This window comes from Lolium rigidum, chromosome 2 (genome assembly GCF_022539505.1).
Source record: "Lolium rigidum isolate FL_2022 chromosome 2, APGP_CSIRO_Lrig_0.1, whole genome shotgun sequence".
Classification (NCBI taxonomy): domain Eukaryota; kingdom Viridiplantae; phylum Streptophyta; class Magnoliopsida; order Poales; family Poaceae; genus Lolium; species Lolium rigidum.
Window position 1 is genome coordinate 2,960,880 of NC_061509.1, and position 16,345 is coordinate 2,977,224.

General features: G+C 48.5%; 2 protein-coding genes across 3 annotated transcripts; one reads left to right on the forward strand and one right to left on the reverse strand.

Annotated features, from left to right (window-relative positions):
• Nucleotides 1-7,212: 7,212 nt before the first annotated feature.
• Nucleotides 7,213-11,501, forward strand: LOC124691187 (4-hydroxyphenylpyruvate dioxygenase-like). Of its 2 annotated transcripts, none has more exons than XM_047224451.1 (2): nucleotides 7,213-8,348; nucleotides 11,219-11,501. In XM_047224451.1, the coding sequence occupies exons 1-2, from the start codon at nucleotides 7,213-7,215 to the stop codon at nucleotides 11,397-11,399; spliced, it is 1,317 nt and encodes a 438-aa protein (XP_047080407.1). In that variant the 3' UTR covers nucleotides 11,400-11,501. The 2 variants fall into 2 exon arrangements, with proteins under 2 accessions (XP_047080407.1, XP_047080406.1); XM_047224450.1 differs by lacking the exon at nucleotides 11,219-11,501 and adding an exon at nucleotides 10,614-11,047.
• Nucleotides 11,412-14,173, reverse strand: LOC124691188 (urease accessory protein F-like). Its single transcript, XM_047224452.1, has 3 exons — nucleotides 13,987-14,173; nucleotides 12,890-13,712; nucleotides 11,412-11,773 (listed from the first exon to the last, which is right to left on the reverse strand). The coding sequence occupies exon 2, from the start codon at nucleotides 13,674-13,676 to the stop codon at nucleotides 12,897-12,899; it is 780 nt and encodes a 259-aa protein (XP_047080408.1). The 5' UTR covers nucleotides 13,677-13,712; nucleotides 13,987-14,173; the 3' UTR covers nucleotides 11,412-11,773; nucleotides 12,890-12,896.
• Between the last annotated feature and the right edge of the window lie 2,172 nt (nucleotides 14,174-16,345).

A 16,345-nucleotide genomic window follows, 5' to 3' on the forward strand; every position in this document is an offset into this window, starting at 1 on the left:
TCCACGTTGTTGCTGACGCCGGTAGTGCACCCTGCCACTAGTCAGCTAGCAACACCTTCAGAAGTCATGCCTTTTACCTACTGGTCGATTAAACCTTGGGTTCGTACTGAGGGAAAACTTGCTGCTGTGCTCATCAAACCTTCCTCTTGGGGTTTCCCAACCGCTTCAACAACAATCGCCACCAAGATTATCTAGCACCATCACCGGAGCACCATCAAAGCACACAAAGTATGTTGCTGGTTAGAGGAAACAAGAGCATAGAGACATTACCATGCTCGTTTTATTGTCCTGCAATTCGCTTCTACCTTTTCTTGTTTGTCATTTGTATGGGAATACATCCTTTAATTCTTGTGAACAGAATGTTCCATGTCTGGGGGAGAGATCCTCAGATTTGTGTTCTTGTGATTTTATATCTTTGAAAATCTGATGCATCCTTTTGGAAGTGATGGTGCGCTTTTGGTGACTGATTCACTAATGTGTTTTTTGTGATTTATGTAGTGATGCGTTGGTTATCTTTGATCTGCAAACAAAATTAATTTTCCTTTGGATCCGGTGTAGAAGCACTAAGCTTTTCGTGTTTTTATTTGTTTATGGAAACAATATAAATGAAAATTCAGAATTATTTTCCAATTGTTTTGTGCCTGGAATTTGTTCGTGAAAGAGCTTGCATGCCTGATTTTTTTTCTCACTATCTACCGAGTTGTGTGTTCAAGATGGTAGCATTGCTCGTCTATAATGCTTATGATGGCGTGTGATGATCCTATACTGTAATGCTCGCCCCTAATTTTATTGTGAAATAATTGCATTCCACATCTAGATAAAATTAGAAAGGAACTTGTTCATGTTTTTTTTGAAAGCTACACATTCTAGTTGGAGAGAATGTTGACACAATTTTAACATTCCCTTTAGAAGGCATTTGACTTTCGAGCTTCTAAATCAATGGAATAACATAAAGATATCAATTGTTCAAAGACAGTTAACCTGGAACCTGATGTGGTGAGATGGAGTTTGATTGATAACAAATATTTTTCAACTTTGTCAATTACAAATTGCTTGAAAACAATGTTGATGGTCCTAATAATAGATGGATTTGGCAGTCAAAGTTACCTTTGAAAATAACGATTTCTTGTGACAATTATTACTATGATGCTATTTTTTTTTCGAGGGTGACTATGATGCTATTTTGACTAGAGACAACTTAAAGAAAAGGAAATGGACTGGTTCCCGTTGCTGCTCCTTTTGTAATGACATTGAGAATAAACTATTTATTTTTCTCTTGTGCCATTGCTAAGGTGGCTCGGGGTATTATTGGCTCATGTAGTCATGTGTGGAGCTTATAGTTGTCCTTCAAATGTTTGGCAATGTTTTAGATTGGCTATATGTTTATATACCAGGGGACAATATGTTCTTTGCACTGTTAACTGTTGCTGTTTTCTTGGCCATTTGGACTACCAGAAACAAGATAACTTTTGAGGGTTTTGTGCTCAGGTCTCTTGTGTCAATGATCTTCACATTTGTTCGTTTCTGAATTATTGGGCAGATCTACACTCGGAGGAGAAAGCTGTGGCCCAAGTGACAATATGTCAAGCAACCGACACGTGTTCTTTAATATGACCTAAACAGAACCTTACTTCCAATCCCACTTCAATATTTTTTCATCAAGTAGGGATAACTTGTATAACATGTGAAACATGAGCCTGCAAGGTGCCAACTACATAAGGCGGAGATCAATATATTTGCAATATAGAATAGAAAACTCGCATATTGCTCGCAATTCTTATTTCAGTAAGACATCCCTTTGTCATGTCCATATTAAAACCTATGCCCTATCGTGAAGCGAATAACTGTTCTCATGCTAAAATGGAAATGTTTATACAAGATTCCCCAAAAACAAAACCAATCACTAATTTGGCCATCAGGTGTAACTCGTATCAAATGTACCCAAGTACCAAAATTTGGTCTCATGTGAAGTACACTCTTAGGGCATCTCCAGCGGGCCGACGCATTTCGGACGTCCGAAATATCCGTTTGCGTCAGCCCGTGGACGCCATGTGGCCCAGGGCGACCGTTTGCATCTGGGGTACCTCCAGCGGTGCGGACACATTTTTTTAGCGGGGACAACGTCAAGCTCGCTAATGACGTTTTACGTCCCGTTAAGGACTGCCGCCGGCCATTAACTGTTCCCGCGCGACGACGATCGTTCCCGCGCGTGCCCAACACATTGGCAAGTTTCGCCGGCGTTTCGCGCGCGGGAAATGATCTGCGCGCCAATGCCGTTTCCCGCCCCGTTGTGGCTATATATGGTGGACACCGGCAGGGGCAACGGGCACACCTCAAGCTAATCCATCCATGGCCGGGCAGAACCTTAGTTGGGAGCACGTTGTTCAGATGTGCGGCAAGACGAGGTGTCCCATGTGCGGCGTGCGCGGCGCGCGGAGTGCGCGAAGCGCTCCCGCTTCGACGACGGCGTTGGCCCTTCCGGCGGCCAGTAGTAGGCCGCGCGACCGCGAGTAACCAAGGCCGGTGTAGGCCGCGCGACAGCGAGTAGGTACGGCCGTTGTAGTTTTAGGTTAACTCGACTAACCATCTCTGTAAAGATGGTCATTTTGGCCAATCAATAGTAATGAAAAAATCTTTTGCTTACCTACTCACTGCCGACCGGGTCCGGATGCACCCAACGCGGATACTTTCCGCGACCGCGGAGACGCAAACCTGCTCCATATTTTGGTCAGGTTTGCGTCTCCGCGAACGGCCCGATCACTTTGCGTCGCTCCGCTGGAGGTGGTGCCAGACGCATTTCTGGTCACGGCGGACGAAAACGGTCGCTCAACGTCCGTTTGCGTCGCGCCGCTGGAGATGCCCTTACTCTAGAGAAGGAATAGTGAAAATTTTTGCAGATTGGATCAAATACCTGAAGTTGCTTTATCTCTCTCTTCAAGTATGACCCAACCTTCCTCCTAGGGAACGAATCAACAGAAGAACCACTAATGCTAATCACAGTTTGAAAACTAAGCTTCCGAATTCTCTTTAGCCCCCGTAATCTACAAAAACCAAATAAATATAAGAAATGCAGAAACCACATAAACTCATATATTTGTTATCTGATTGTATCCACACACAATCAAACCAATAGTGCCAGCTAATTGTAAAGTTGCAAAAGGAATTTCAGAAAACTCTCTAACTTCAGAAATTGGAAATTAGATATGGCCAAATCTGTTGCTCCCCGATCCAAAATGTTTTATCAAAGATTCGATAAAGCTAGACATATTTTAGACAATATTTTATGTAAATTTACGACAAATAATTTAGGTCTTCTCATCAGCACGCCACGGCAAAGCAAAGCACGGGAAGCAACCACAAACATGCTAACCGTTGTTACCAGCAGCTGGATGGCGACCCCAAGTTGCGTCAAGAAACGGCCCACTGCATGAGTTTAGCAGGAGACATCGCGAGGCTGTACGTGAACAGGAAAAGAGAAGAAGACAAATCAAGTTTCCAGAGGAAAATGAACGAGAAGAGTCAGCTGGTTTGGGTGGGGTGCATATGCATATCCTCTGGAGTCAGGGCCATACATCTGCTTGCTTATGGATCGAGCTGATGACAGTGATCGAGCTGCCAAGGAGAAACCGAAAACGCTACTGCTCTTGACGAGAGCAGTGCTGCACGTTCAGATCTCCTTCGTATGGCACACACTATAGAGGTGTTCTGTGAATTCCTTTTACGTTCAGACGATTGCTGCTCTTTTAAAAGTATTTGCATAAGAAATACAGTTTCTTTCGTAGACAAATGCAGGTGGGCATCACGTGTTGCTTAGTCAGCTATGAGAAATCTACTAGCCACGGCTTTTCTCCTGTCTATCTTCTCAGCTATAGCAGTTACCTTTCTTACAATTCCTACGAGTTATGAAATCAGAAGGTAACTTTGAAAAATGTGATCCGTTCAGATGTCACACGTGAAAACCCACAGTAAATTTTTTTTGAACAAAAACCCACAGTAATTGGTAGTCTCTTTGGATTAAAGTTAGCTGGGCACGCTCTCCCGAACACCTGCTGATACTTTGGTTCCGTCATATGTTAGTAAGGTGAACACGGGCGAAGCGGATCTTTATGGTTGTTTCTCTTCTCGTGCTAGGGTAAGGTCGGCGGTCACGACTCCGATTACACAGAGCTTCTGAAGTTGTGTGGTGGTGTCATTATGTTTCCTTCCGTTGAGGAAGTGAGTTATGAGTCACATGAGATCTTAAATGTGGCTTCTCCGCCGAGCCATGCACCTTGCTTTGATAGGAGTGGTTTTACATCTAATGTTGCAGCCTCTCTCTCGTCCTAGTCCGACAAGCATGTGGTTCTTATTGGTAATGGGTTGCTAAGTTAGGAATGTTTGCAACGGTACCGGTACTGTCGTCGCTAGAGATGTTGGCGATTTTTTCGCCATCTTGGTTGTTGCCTACCCTGGTTCCGCAGTTGGGGTGTGCTTAGTTCAAGAACCTGGGGTTCGGAATGGAATGGTTCCATTCCAACCTCATGGGATGGTTCCGACCCGTTCGGTTCGGAAAAAAATCGAGGAACGAAATGGTTTTGTTTTCTGTTCGATTCTAGAATCGCACAGTGGAACGGAAGAGCCTAAACCTGATTTTTTTTATCCAAATCAAAATCAACACAGGGCAAAAAAAACTCTTTCCCTTCCCGACCTCCATCCCGCCTGTGACGACCCTCCATCCCCGATGGCCCTGCCCTGCCATGCCAAAATCAGAGGCAACATCAGAGGAGCATGGCCTGGTCGCGGCCGCGCGCGTTTGGCCGCCTGCGGGCGTGCTGACTGTCGCCTGATGGCGCGTGAAGCACACGTCCGTTGGGAACCCCAAGAGGAAGGTGTGATGCGTACAGCAGCAAGTTTTCCCTTAGTAAGAAACCAAGGTTATCGAACCAGTAGGAGTCAAGGGCCACGTGAAGGTTGTTGGTGACGGAGTGTAGTGCGGCGCAACACCAGGGATTCTGGCGCCAACGTGGAACCTGCACAACACAATCAAAATACTTTGCCCCAACGTAACAGTGAGGTTGTCAATCTCACCGGCTTGCTGTAAACAAAGGATTAAACGTATGGTGTGGAAAATGATGTTTGTTTGCGAAGAACAACGAGAGAACGAGTTTGCGTAGATTGTATTTCAGATGTAAAAGAATGGACCGGGGTCCACAGTTCACTAGTGGTGTCTCTCCGATAAGAAATAGCATGTTGGGTGAACAAATTACAGTTGGGCAATTGACAAATAGAGAGGGCATAACAATGCACATACATATCATGATGACTACTATGAGATTTAATCGGGGCATTACGACAAAGTACATAGACCGCTATTCAGACATGCATCTATGCCTAAAAAGTCCACCTCCGGGTTAGCATCCGCACCCTTCCAGTATTAAGTTGCAAACAACGGACAATTGCATTAAGTATGGTGCGTAATGTAATCAACACAAATATCCTTAGACAAAGCATTGATGTTTTATCCCTAGTGGCAACAGCACATCCACAACCTTAGAACTTTCTTTCACTGTCCCATATTCAATGGAGGCATGAACCCACTATCGAGCATAAATACTCCCTCTTGGAGTTACAAGTATCAACTTGGGCAGAGCCTCTACTAGCAACGGAGAGCATGCAAGAACATAAACAACACATATATGCTAGATTGATAATCAACTTGACATAGTATTCCATATTCATCGGATCCCAACAAACACAACATGTAGCATTACAAATAGATGATCTTGATCATGATAGGCAGCTCACAAGATCTAACATGATAGCACAATGAGGAGAAGACAACCATCTAGCTACCGCTATGGACCCATAGTCCAAGGATGAACTACTCACACATCAGTCCGGAGGCGATCATGGTGATGTAGAGTCCTCCGGGAGATGATTCCCCTCTCCGGCAGGGTGCCGGAGGCGATCTCCTGAATCCCCCGAGATGGGATTGGCGGCGGTGGCGTCTCTGGAACTTTTTCCGTATCGTGGCTCTCGGTAATAGGGTTTTCGCGACGGAGAGTATAAGTAGGCGGAAGGGCGTAGTCGGAGGGCCGACGAGGGCCCACACCATAGGCCGGCGCGGGCCCCATCCGGGCCGCGCCGCCCTATGGTCCGGCCGCCTCGTGGCCCCACTTCGTATGCTCTTCGGTCTTCCGGAAGATCCGTGGAAAAATAAGACCCCGGGCGTTGATTTCGTCCAATTCCGAGAATATTTCCTTTGTAGGATTTCTGAAACCAAAAACAGCAGAAAACAGGAACTGGCGCTTCGGCATCTTGTCAATAGGTTAGTGCCGGAAAATGCATATAAATGATGTAAAGTGTGTATAAAGCATGTGAGTACTGTCATAAAAGTAGCATGGAACATAAGAAATTATAGATACGCTTGAGACGTATCATCGCCGCGCACACCGGTTCCTTGGCCTGCTGCCCCGTTTGGGAGATAGGGAGACGAAACGGGAGCAAGATTAGCAAGAACGTCATATTTTTTCTTTTTTCTCGCATGCGTGGAGCAATGCTTACCGAGTGGTAGGCCCAATTCCAGAACCGAACACACCCCAATTGCGGAACTATGGTAGGCCCCCAAATACCATGGGCTGTCCTTGTCGGTGCGGTGTTAGAGTGTCGTGTTTCGAGTTTCATTCGTGACGCTTTGTGGTCTCTTGTGTTGGCTAGAGCGGTTGTGGCCTGTTTTCCGTGTCTTTGTTAGGCTTAGTTGTTGATGTGTGTGGGTGTGCTGTTTATGTGGGTTTGGCTATGTTATTGTGGGTTTTTGTCAGATTTTCTTCAAAAAACTGGCATTTTTTTCTTAACTATCGAATGAGCCAAACTTTTTACCTCCGTTTAAAAACACCCACAACAATTGGACTATCATTTTCCTCTGCTGAGCAAATTGGCCATCTCCTTCTGTTTCGGATGGAGAAGAAAAAGACCATCGAAATTTTTGGTTTCTAGCTGTGAACAAGCATGTTTGCACTTGGGTACCCTAGACGAGTCAGCAACTCATCCCCATCACAAGCTCCATTCCCCACATCACATCCACGCCACCAAACATCCAAAAGGACAAATGGCAAACCCCGCGCCCACGTGGCGCCATCCCTACCCTTTATTACCAGCCCCCACTTCTCCCATAACCCCGAGTTACTACCACTCCTCCTTTCCAAGCACACACGGCCAAGAAGCCAGCACGCCATGCCGCCCACCCCCACCACCGCCACCGGCGCCGCCGCCGTCACGCCAGAGCACGCGCCGCGGCGCTTCCCCCGAGTCTTCCGCGTCAACCCGCGCAGCGACCGCTTCCCCGTGCTCGCCTTCCACCACGTCGAGCTCTGGTGCGCGGACGCCGCCTCCGCCGCCGGCCGCTTCGCCTTCGCGCTCGGCGCGCCGCTCGCCGCCCGCTCCGACCTCTCCACGGGCAACTCCGCGCACGCCTCCCTCCTGCTCCGCTCGGGCGCGCTCGCCTTCCTCTTCACCGCCCCCTACGCGCCACCCCCGGAGGAATCCGCCTCCGCCGCCGCCACCGCCTCCATCCCCTCCTTCTCCGCCCCCGCCGCGCGGACCTTCGCCGCGGCCCACGGCCTCGCGGTGCGCGCCGTCGGCCTCCGCGTCGCCGACGCCGCCGAGGCCTTCCGCGTCAGCGTCGCCGGCGGCGCGCGCCCAGCCTTCCCCCCCGCCGACCTCGGCCACGGCTTCACCCTCGCCGAGGTCGAGCTCTACGGCGACGTCGTGCTCCGCTTCATCAGCTACCCTGACAACAACGAAACAACCCTCCCCTTCCTACCTGGCTTCCAGCGCGTGAGCAGCCCGGGGGCCGTCGACTACGGGCTGACCCGGTTCGACCACGTGGTGGGCAACGTGCCGGAGATGGCCCCGGTCATCGCCTACATGAAGGGCTTCCTGGGCTTCCACGAGTTCGCCGAGTTCACCGCCGAGGACGTCGGCACCGCCGAGAGCGGGCTCAACTCCGTGGTGCTCGCCAACAACGCCGAGAACGTGCTGCTGCCGCTCAACGAGCCCGTCCACGGCACCAAGCGCCGCAGCCAGATTCAGACCTACCTCGACTACCACGGCGGGCCCGGCGTGCAGCACATCGCGCTCGCCAGCGCCGACGTGCTCAGGACGCTCAGGGAGATGCGCGCGCGCACGCCCATGGGCGGCTTCGAGTTCATGGCGCCGCCGCAGGCCAAATACTATGAAGGCGTGCGGCGCATCGCGGGGGATGTGCTCTCGGAGGAGCAGATCAAGGAATGCCAGGAGCTCGGGGTGCTCGTTGACAGGGATGACCAAGGGGTGCTGCTCCAAATCTTCACCAAGCCAGTGGGGGACAGGTAAAGACTCGAATTTTTTCAGCTTCTGCACTTGCTACGTTCTGCACATTACATGATGCAGAAAGGTTCGGAATCAGGATAGTGAGTGCTATGATTCTACTGAAACTCTTTTCATAGCATCCATGCATGATGCATCTTTATGAACATTGTGACAACTAGCTTAAATGGAATATGCATAGTGGAAAGCCAGTGTATCCCAGATTCCCATTTCTCAGTTGTCGGCATGGTATAGGCTATTTGCAAAACTTTAGGTGGAAGAGGTAGTTTTCATGCAAGCATTATCCAGTAATTTGAGCTTCAAAGCTCTAGTTACTTCTGACGGCATCTTTGCTATCTTTATATCTACTGTCTTCGATCCCAAAACTAACTGCATCAGCTCCCTGTGCATAGTGAGCGCTATGATCCTACTGAAACTCTTTTTAGAGCATCCATGCATGATGCATCTTTACGGAGATTGTGACAACTAAAAGGGGAATAAAGCTCCATCTGCATAGTGAAAAGCCGGTGCATCTCAGTTGACAATTATCGGCATGGTATATGTTAAGTTTAGGTTCAAAGAGGTAGTATCATGTTAGGGCATCTCCAGCGGCGCGACGCATTTCGGACGTCCGAAATGTCCGTTTGCGTCGGCCCGCGGACGCGTTGTGGCCCAGGGCGACCGTTTGCGTCGGGGTAGCTCCAGCGGTGCGGACGCATATTTTATCAGGGGACAGCGTCAAGGTCGCTAATAGCGTTTTACGCCCCATCGAGGACTGCCGCCGGCGATTAACTGTTCCCGCGCGACGACGATCGTTCCCGCGCGCCCAATACATTCGCAAGTTTCGCCGGCGTTTCGCGCGCGCGGGAAACGCCCTGCGCGCCAACGCCGTTTCCCGCCCCGCCGTGGCTATATACGGTGGACACCGCCGGGTGCGACGGGCACACCTCACACTACCATCCATCCATGGCGGACCACATGAGTTGGGAGCAAGTTGTTGACATTTGCCGCCAGCTCCACCCGGAGGAGGAGGAGGACGAGGTAGCTGCTGCCGGCGTTGAGGCCCAGCAGCTGGACCTGGAGGTCGCGGAGGCGGAGGCGGCAGAGCGCGCGGAAGGGCGCCTCGCGACGACCAGGGCGGAGATCGCCAACGCCATGGCCGAGCTCGCCGACGCCATGGCCGAGCTCGCGGAGGCGCGGGCGGCCCTCGCGGCCCCTCCGGCCAACGCCGTCATCCACGACATCGCGGACGACGACCCCCCGTGCCCAGGCGCTTCGAGTGCGCCGGTGACCGGCCGGGTTCCGCTCGCGTCCTTCGAGTCCCCGGTAGGGGACGCCCAGCCGCCGCCAGTGCTTTGGTGGCGGAGGAGGAAGCCGCCGCCTATGCGACGGCCATGGCTAGGGGGTTAATGTGCTCCGACCTGGACTCGCTCCAGCATAGGGGCCGTTCTCCCGCGCGGGTCGAGCAGGAGAACCGGGAGTTGGAGGTCGCCATCGCCGCCAGGGACGAAGCTATGGCGGCGGCTAGGGATAGGGCCCACTTCGTCGCCGACGTGGCGGCGATCTAGGCGGTGGTCCAGGCGGAGGAGGACGCGGCGGAGGAGGAGGCCCGGGCGGCGGCGGCGGTCCAGGCGGCGGCAGAGGAGGAGGCCCGGGCGACGGCGGAGGCAGCGGCGGCGGCTACGAAGGTGGCCTTTGCGACGGTGACGGCCCTGTGGCAGGACGAGATGTCCGTTCGCCGCCGTGCGCGGCGCGCGGAGTGCAAGAAGCGCTCCCGCTTCGACGATGGTGCCGGCCCATCCGGCGGCCGTAGTAGGGCGCGCGACCGCGAGTGCAACCGAGGCCGGTGTAGGCCGCGCGACGGCGAGTAGGTACGGCCGTTGTAGTTTTAGGTTAACTCGACTAACCATCTCTGTAAAGATGATCCTTTTGGCCAATCAATAGTAATGAAAAAATATTTTGCTTATCTAGTCACTGCCGACCGGGCCCGGATGTACCCAACGTGGACATTTTCCGCGACCGCCGAGCGTCCGCGGAGCCCAGGTTTGCGTCTCCGCGGACGGGCCGGTCACTTTGCGTCGCCCCACTGGAGCACGGCCCAGACGCATTTCCGGTCACGGCGGACGAAAACGGTCGCTCAGCGACCATTTGCGTCGCGCCGCTGGAGATGCCCTTAGCATAATTCAGTAATCTGAGGTTCAGTGCTCTAGTTACTTCTGACGGCATCTTTGCTAGCTTTGTCTACTGTCTTCGATTACGAAACTAACTGCATCACCTATTGTGTCCAGGCCAACATTTTTCCTTGAGATGATACAAAGAATCGGGTGCATGGAGAAGGACGAGGTCGGGCAAGAGTACCAGAAGGGTGGCTGCGGCGGGTTTGGCAAGGGCAACTTCTCCGAGCTGTTCAAGTCCATCGAGGATTATGAGAAGACACTTGAAGCCAAGCAATCTGTTGTAGCTCAGTAATGTTAGATAGAAGCTGGAGCTGGAGGAACAGATCCAGTACTTTGTAGTATCATGGGGCAAACGAAAAATTGTAATATGCGACGTACAATTACATCGATGTTATTATTAGTGAGGCTGAAGACAGATGTATCCTGTGTACGATGAATGTAATACTAGATGGCTAGGGAAGGCTTACACACATGAACATAATGTACTGTTGACATTGTTGTACTATCTTGCTTGCAAGCAAAATAAAGAAGAATCATACTAAGCATCTAGTGACTTGAGGAAGTTTAGGTTCAAGTGCTGGTATTCATGCTACTAGTAGTATAATTCAGTAATTTGAGGTTCAGTGCTCTAGATACTTCAGATTGCATCTCTCTGTTATGTATCTTTTTCTACTCTCTGCGATTCCAAATCTAACTGCATCAGCTATTGTGTTCAGGCCAACGTTTTTCCTGGAGATGATTCAAAGAATCGGGTGCAATGAGAAGGACGAGGTCGGGCAAGAGTACCAGAAGGGTTGCTGTGGCGGGTTTGGCAAGGGCAACTTCTCCGAGCTCTTCAAGTTCATCGAGGATTATGAGAAGACCCTTCAAGCCAATCAATCTGTTGTAGCTCAGTAATCTAGATGGAGCTGGAGCAACAGATCCAGTACTTTGTAGTATCACGGAGCAGAAGAAAACAATGTTTATTTATAATATGTGAGGTACAATTACATCGATCGATGGTGTAATTGTTGAAGCTGCAGACAGATGAACATAATGTACTGGTGTCATTGAATATAATGTTATAGATGATTAGGGAGGGCTCACACGCATGAACATAATGTACTGGTGTCATTGCTGTACAATCTTGCTTGCAAGTAAATAAAAAAGAATCATACTGAGCATCTGTCTTTGGGGTGTTTAATTTCCTGATGCCATTTTTCTTTAACCAAAGCCTGTACTTCTCCGAGGTAAAACTGTGGGCATACTGACACCGAATCACATTCAGCAACCTGAAAGAACCAAATGCAAAGCAGAATAAGGTCATCTTGACATATAAGTGGGCATATCACATATCATCTTGTTTTTGGAACCTTAAATGGACCTGTAAAGTCTCTAGTCTATTTGAAAATCTCATTACTGGAGGATAGTTGAACAAACTGCTTCATGTCAGAAGCAAAACGGCCTAGAGAATATGTGACTACTCAATTGCGTTTGATCAACCGCATGCCATGTTATAGAAGATGCTTTAATGATTTATACAGAGTGACGCATATTTGTCTATGAACTGGTTAGCTGACTTATTCAGGAAATAAGGAGATATGCCTCAATGGCATCCTACATCAGAATATTATAAAAGCATGAATGGTACATTTATCAGAAAACTGAACCGTGCAATTTAAATGCTTCAAGACTGATGTATCTTGTTATTGGTAATACTGAATGGCAGTATGGCACAAAATGGACCTGCGAAGTTTATATTCTGTTTTAGTATCTCCTTGCTAGAGGACGACTGAATAAAGTGCTCAATTGGTTATCTTATCCTTGTTGGAATATATAACCTATGTGAATGTTCAATTTCATGGCACAAAGTCATCAATCAACGAGGACGCGCGGCTAGCGCGGTGGCTAGGCTTGGCAGTGGCCAGCCTGCCCGCCCGAGATCGATTCCCATGAGGGACGATTTTCTGGTGTCTCACCGGGGGCTCTGCCCCAGAATAAAATCCCCTCCACACATATGTGCCACAACTACTAGCTCCTAGGGACACCCAAATTATGTGTGCTGTGTGTATAGTTCTAGAGTCTAGCTTGTACACTAGTGGTGTGCGTGTGTGTGGTGTGAGTGTGGTGTTGAGTTAGTGCATAAGTTCAGATGCTACAGCTGTAACACAGATCGAGAGGTCAAAAAAAAAAGTCATCAATCAACCATATGCCATAATATAAAGAAGATGCTGTATTAAGAACAACACATACAGTATATCTCTATGAATCAGTAGACATTTGGTGGTCCATGTGGCAAATGATCAAAAATCAAAAGTAAAGAGAGATGTTTTAGTGGCATTCTACATCATAATAAAATGAAACCATGAACGGTACACGAAGAGACAGAGAAAGATATAGAAGTGTACCTCATAGTCAGGAGCAGAACAGCCTAGAGAACATGTAAGCATGGCAGCCCTGCAACGCGTCAAGCAGTGGCGCAGTCTGTGAAGCTTCTGAGACGTCACGGTCCCTCCACTTCTGCACCATCCTCTCAGCATCTGGAGCAACCTGGTGCTGCAGCACCGAAGCAGCAAGCGGTCCGATCAGATTAAGCCTCGTCGCCGCGGAGATCACATCCCTCATCGTCACAAACATGTAAGCCCTCTGCGTGGTCTCGCTGTCGAATCCAACCAACCCACATATCAACCCGAATATCGGTGCATGGTGAAACGACACGCTCGTGGAGCCGAGGAATGTCTTCCGGAGGTCGTGCAGCGCCTGAATTTCGGTGAAGACAGACGCTGCCACCCTCAACAGGGCCAAGCCCTGCGACGTCGACGCCTTCCTGCTGACTTCGTTCGTCAACGTGGCTTCCAGCAGCTGATCTAGCTTGACCCATGTCGTGGCATCAGGAGACTTGCTGGCGCAGTACACGAATGGAAGCAGCAGGCTGCCAACGTTCTCCAAGGCCTGGATGAGAAATAACCTCAGGTCTTCTGGGTTGTTCACTATGCGCGATTGCATAGCGGCTTCGAGACCGTACGAGTGTGCGAAACCCCCGGTGGGAAGGATGGAGTCCAGTAGCTGCCACTGGCTCCAGAATAGTTGCTGATTCATACTTGATGCAGGGGCATGGGCAGGTACTTCAGTCATCACAGAATCGGCTGCATCGTCCACTCTCATTTTCTTCAAAGCCGAGTGGTCTTGTTCCATTGGTATGAGAAGGATTTGACGGACCAATCTTCAGTACTGAGAAGAGTAAACATTTGTGAACACACACTGAGAACAACACAAGATGCTCCCAAAACGTAACACGCAAATACACTAGTGTTTTTCAGTTAGGTCGTTATTCATTACATCTCACAGGCGATGAGTTAGTCACACTAGTCGTCCAAAGGTTCAAACAAGATAAAACTCCCAGCTTGGCATTCCGTCGAACACCCAAAGGGCGTTGGTCAGAAGAAGGCTGGGGATACGTTTCTGTAAACTACATAACTGAAGAGCAGAGCAAAGCCAGGCATACCTTTCGGCGTCAAAGCTACGGCGAACGAGCCCCCGGCCTATCTCCCCTGCACTATTGGCGCGAGGAGGGTAGCCTTATGCTTTGGGCATGAACCAATTGACGCCGCTCCACGCCGGCAGTTGGTTGAACACTCGGCGATCGCTTGGGTGGAATGGATGGATGGGGCAGGTTCAGAGAGAGGGAGAGGTCAACGTGAAGACTGAAGAGGTGGAACCTCTCATGGATATAGCGTTTCCATTATATATTCGGCCTGATATGTATGTCCGGCCCACGGTTTCTAAACTTCCCCGGCCCACCCACCTATCAATTCCGTTCCATATATAATCCATCCCAGAATGTAGTGCATATAAGTATTTTTTTTATGCAGATCCTATACACCAACCGGGTCAGCCGTTAACGCGAGCTACAGAACCAAAGTTCAACTAGGAGCACCCCTGCCTCCCCCCACCCCTCCGCACAAAAAAAAAGGGAGATGCTATCCACCGAACTGGTCGGTGCTGACTCAGTTGCCGCACACCCCCTCACGCCCTGGGTTACTAGCTGGGTCATGGCCCAACATCAGGTAAGACGTTTTTTTTCTTTTTTTCTTAAAAAAGGAAAAAGAAAAAAAAGAAAACAGTTTTTTTAATTGGAACATTTTTAAAATTTAAATATTCTTTAAATATGGACATTTTTCGAATATGAACCTTTTCTGAAATCTCAACAATTTTGAAATTTAAAATTTTTCTAAAATCTTAATATTTACAAATCTGAAAAAAAATAAAAAGAAACAAAAAATAAAAAAAGGAAACAGAAAGAAAAAAGGAAAAGGAAAGAAAAAAGGAAAAAATACAAAACAGAAAAAAGAGCGAACTGGGCCGACCAGGCCGGGCAATACCCCCTGCACCCTCCCTTCTTCGTTCGAGAATTGTCATAGTTGGCCTGGCCCAAGTTAAGCTAGGTACAGCGGTTCCTCTTCGTTCCGGGAATTGTTCAGCGAATACCGCCCTCCCCGAATCAGAATACACTGAACTACACCACATCATCGCTGAATCCATACACATGATCCGATTCATGCAAGGAGAAATGCTTGAGATGGTGGCGGTAGTAGCTCTTCTCTCAGGCACCAATGCAGGTGGTAGCATTTTCTATTTTCCTGGAAGTTGCGTTCGTAGCTGGAAGCTGCGAACCTGCTGCTCGGCATGTGACACTGCTGACCTTTTCTCCACATTGCCAAGTTGTATGAGAAAGAAAAGAGCCTGTTCATGCTTGTGATTTGTTAGATATGGCATTATATGGGCAGACATTTATTACATGTTTGCTATATTAGTTTTGTTTCCTCACCTGACCAAACCTGGAGAAATGCACGCCTGCCGACTTCATGTTCTGTATGGGATGTTTAGTTTGTTTGGACAGGAGATTCAGGCACAGCTTGAAACTGGTTCCACCACAATCAATACGATGACCAAGTCCCGGGCTCCCATGATAATACTTTAGAATAACGCATACTGCAAAATAATGTAAGATTAGATTGTTAAAGTACAGAGGACTAGTAAAAGACTTGGGAGCCAGGCTAATGTGGACATGCCCCAGATAGAGAAGGCAATGATGAATGCACAGTTAAGAGATGTTTCTGCTTGTGCAGGTGAGTCGTTACCTTCAAAATTTTCTATTGTTGATATACCTGAATCTGAATTTTTAAATAGGGCCAATAGTTTGGGAATATCTTTAGGTAAATCTCAAGACGAGATAGTGAAATCAATTAGAGGCATTAAGTTGCTAGAAGAAGAGCGAATTTTAACAATTTTACAAAAAAATGTGGAAGAGAATGTGAATAGAGAGGAAGATCCTTCAAATCTGGTGATGTCTAAAGTTTCTACTCGTGTGAAGATTTGATTGAGGATGATGGCATCCCGCTGGATTTAGATGATCATTTGGAACATTTCGATCCAGTAATCAAGAAAAAGAAAACTAGGGTCAGGAAAACTTACGATACAAATAATATTCGTAAAAGTACAAGAAGAAGAATTAAAAAACAATTTTCCTAATGCAGAATCTTAAAGGAATGAATTGGAATCCTGGGGGTTTCGGGGATACCGCTAAGCATTTGTTTGTTAAAGAAGCAATTAGAGAACATAAATTAGACTTTGTAGCTTTATTGGAAACTGGAAGGTCTAATTTCTCTATTCCTTTTTTGAATCAACTTGCGGCGGGATATAGTTATACTTGGTTTTGTTTACCACCTCATGGTCGATCTGGAGGTATTTTAGTGGGAATAAATTTAGAGACTCTTGAGGTGCTACAGGTGAGTACAGGAGATTTTTGTGTAAAACTCCATGTCAAGTGTAAACGGGATGGTTTTGAATGGATTCTTGTGCCG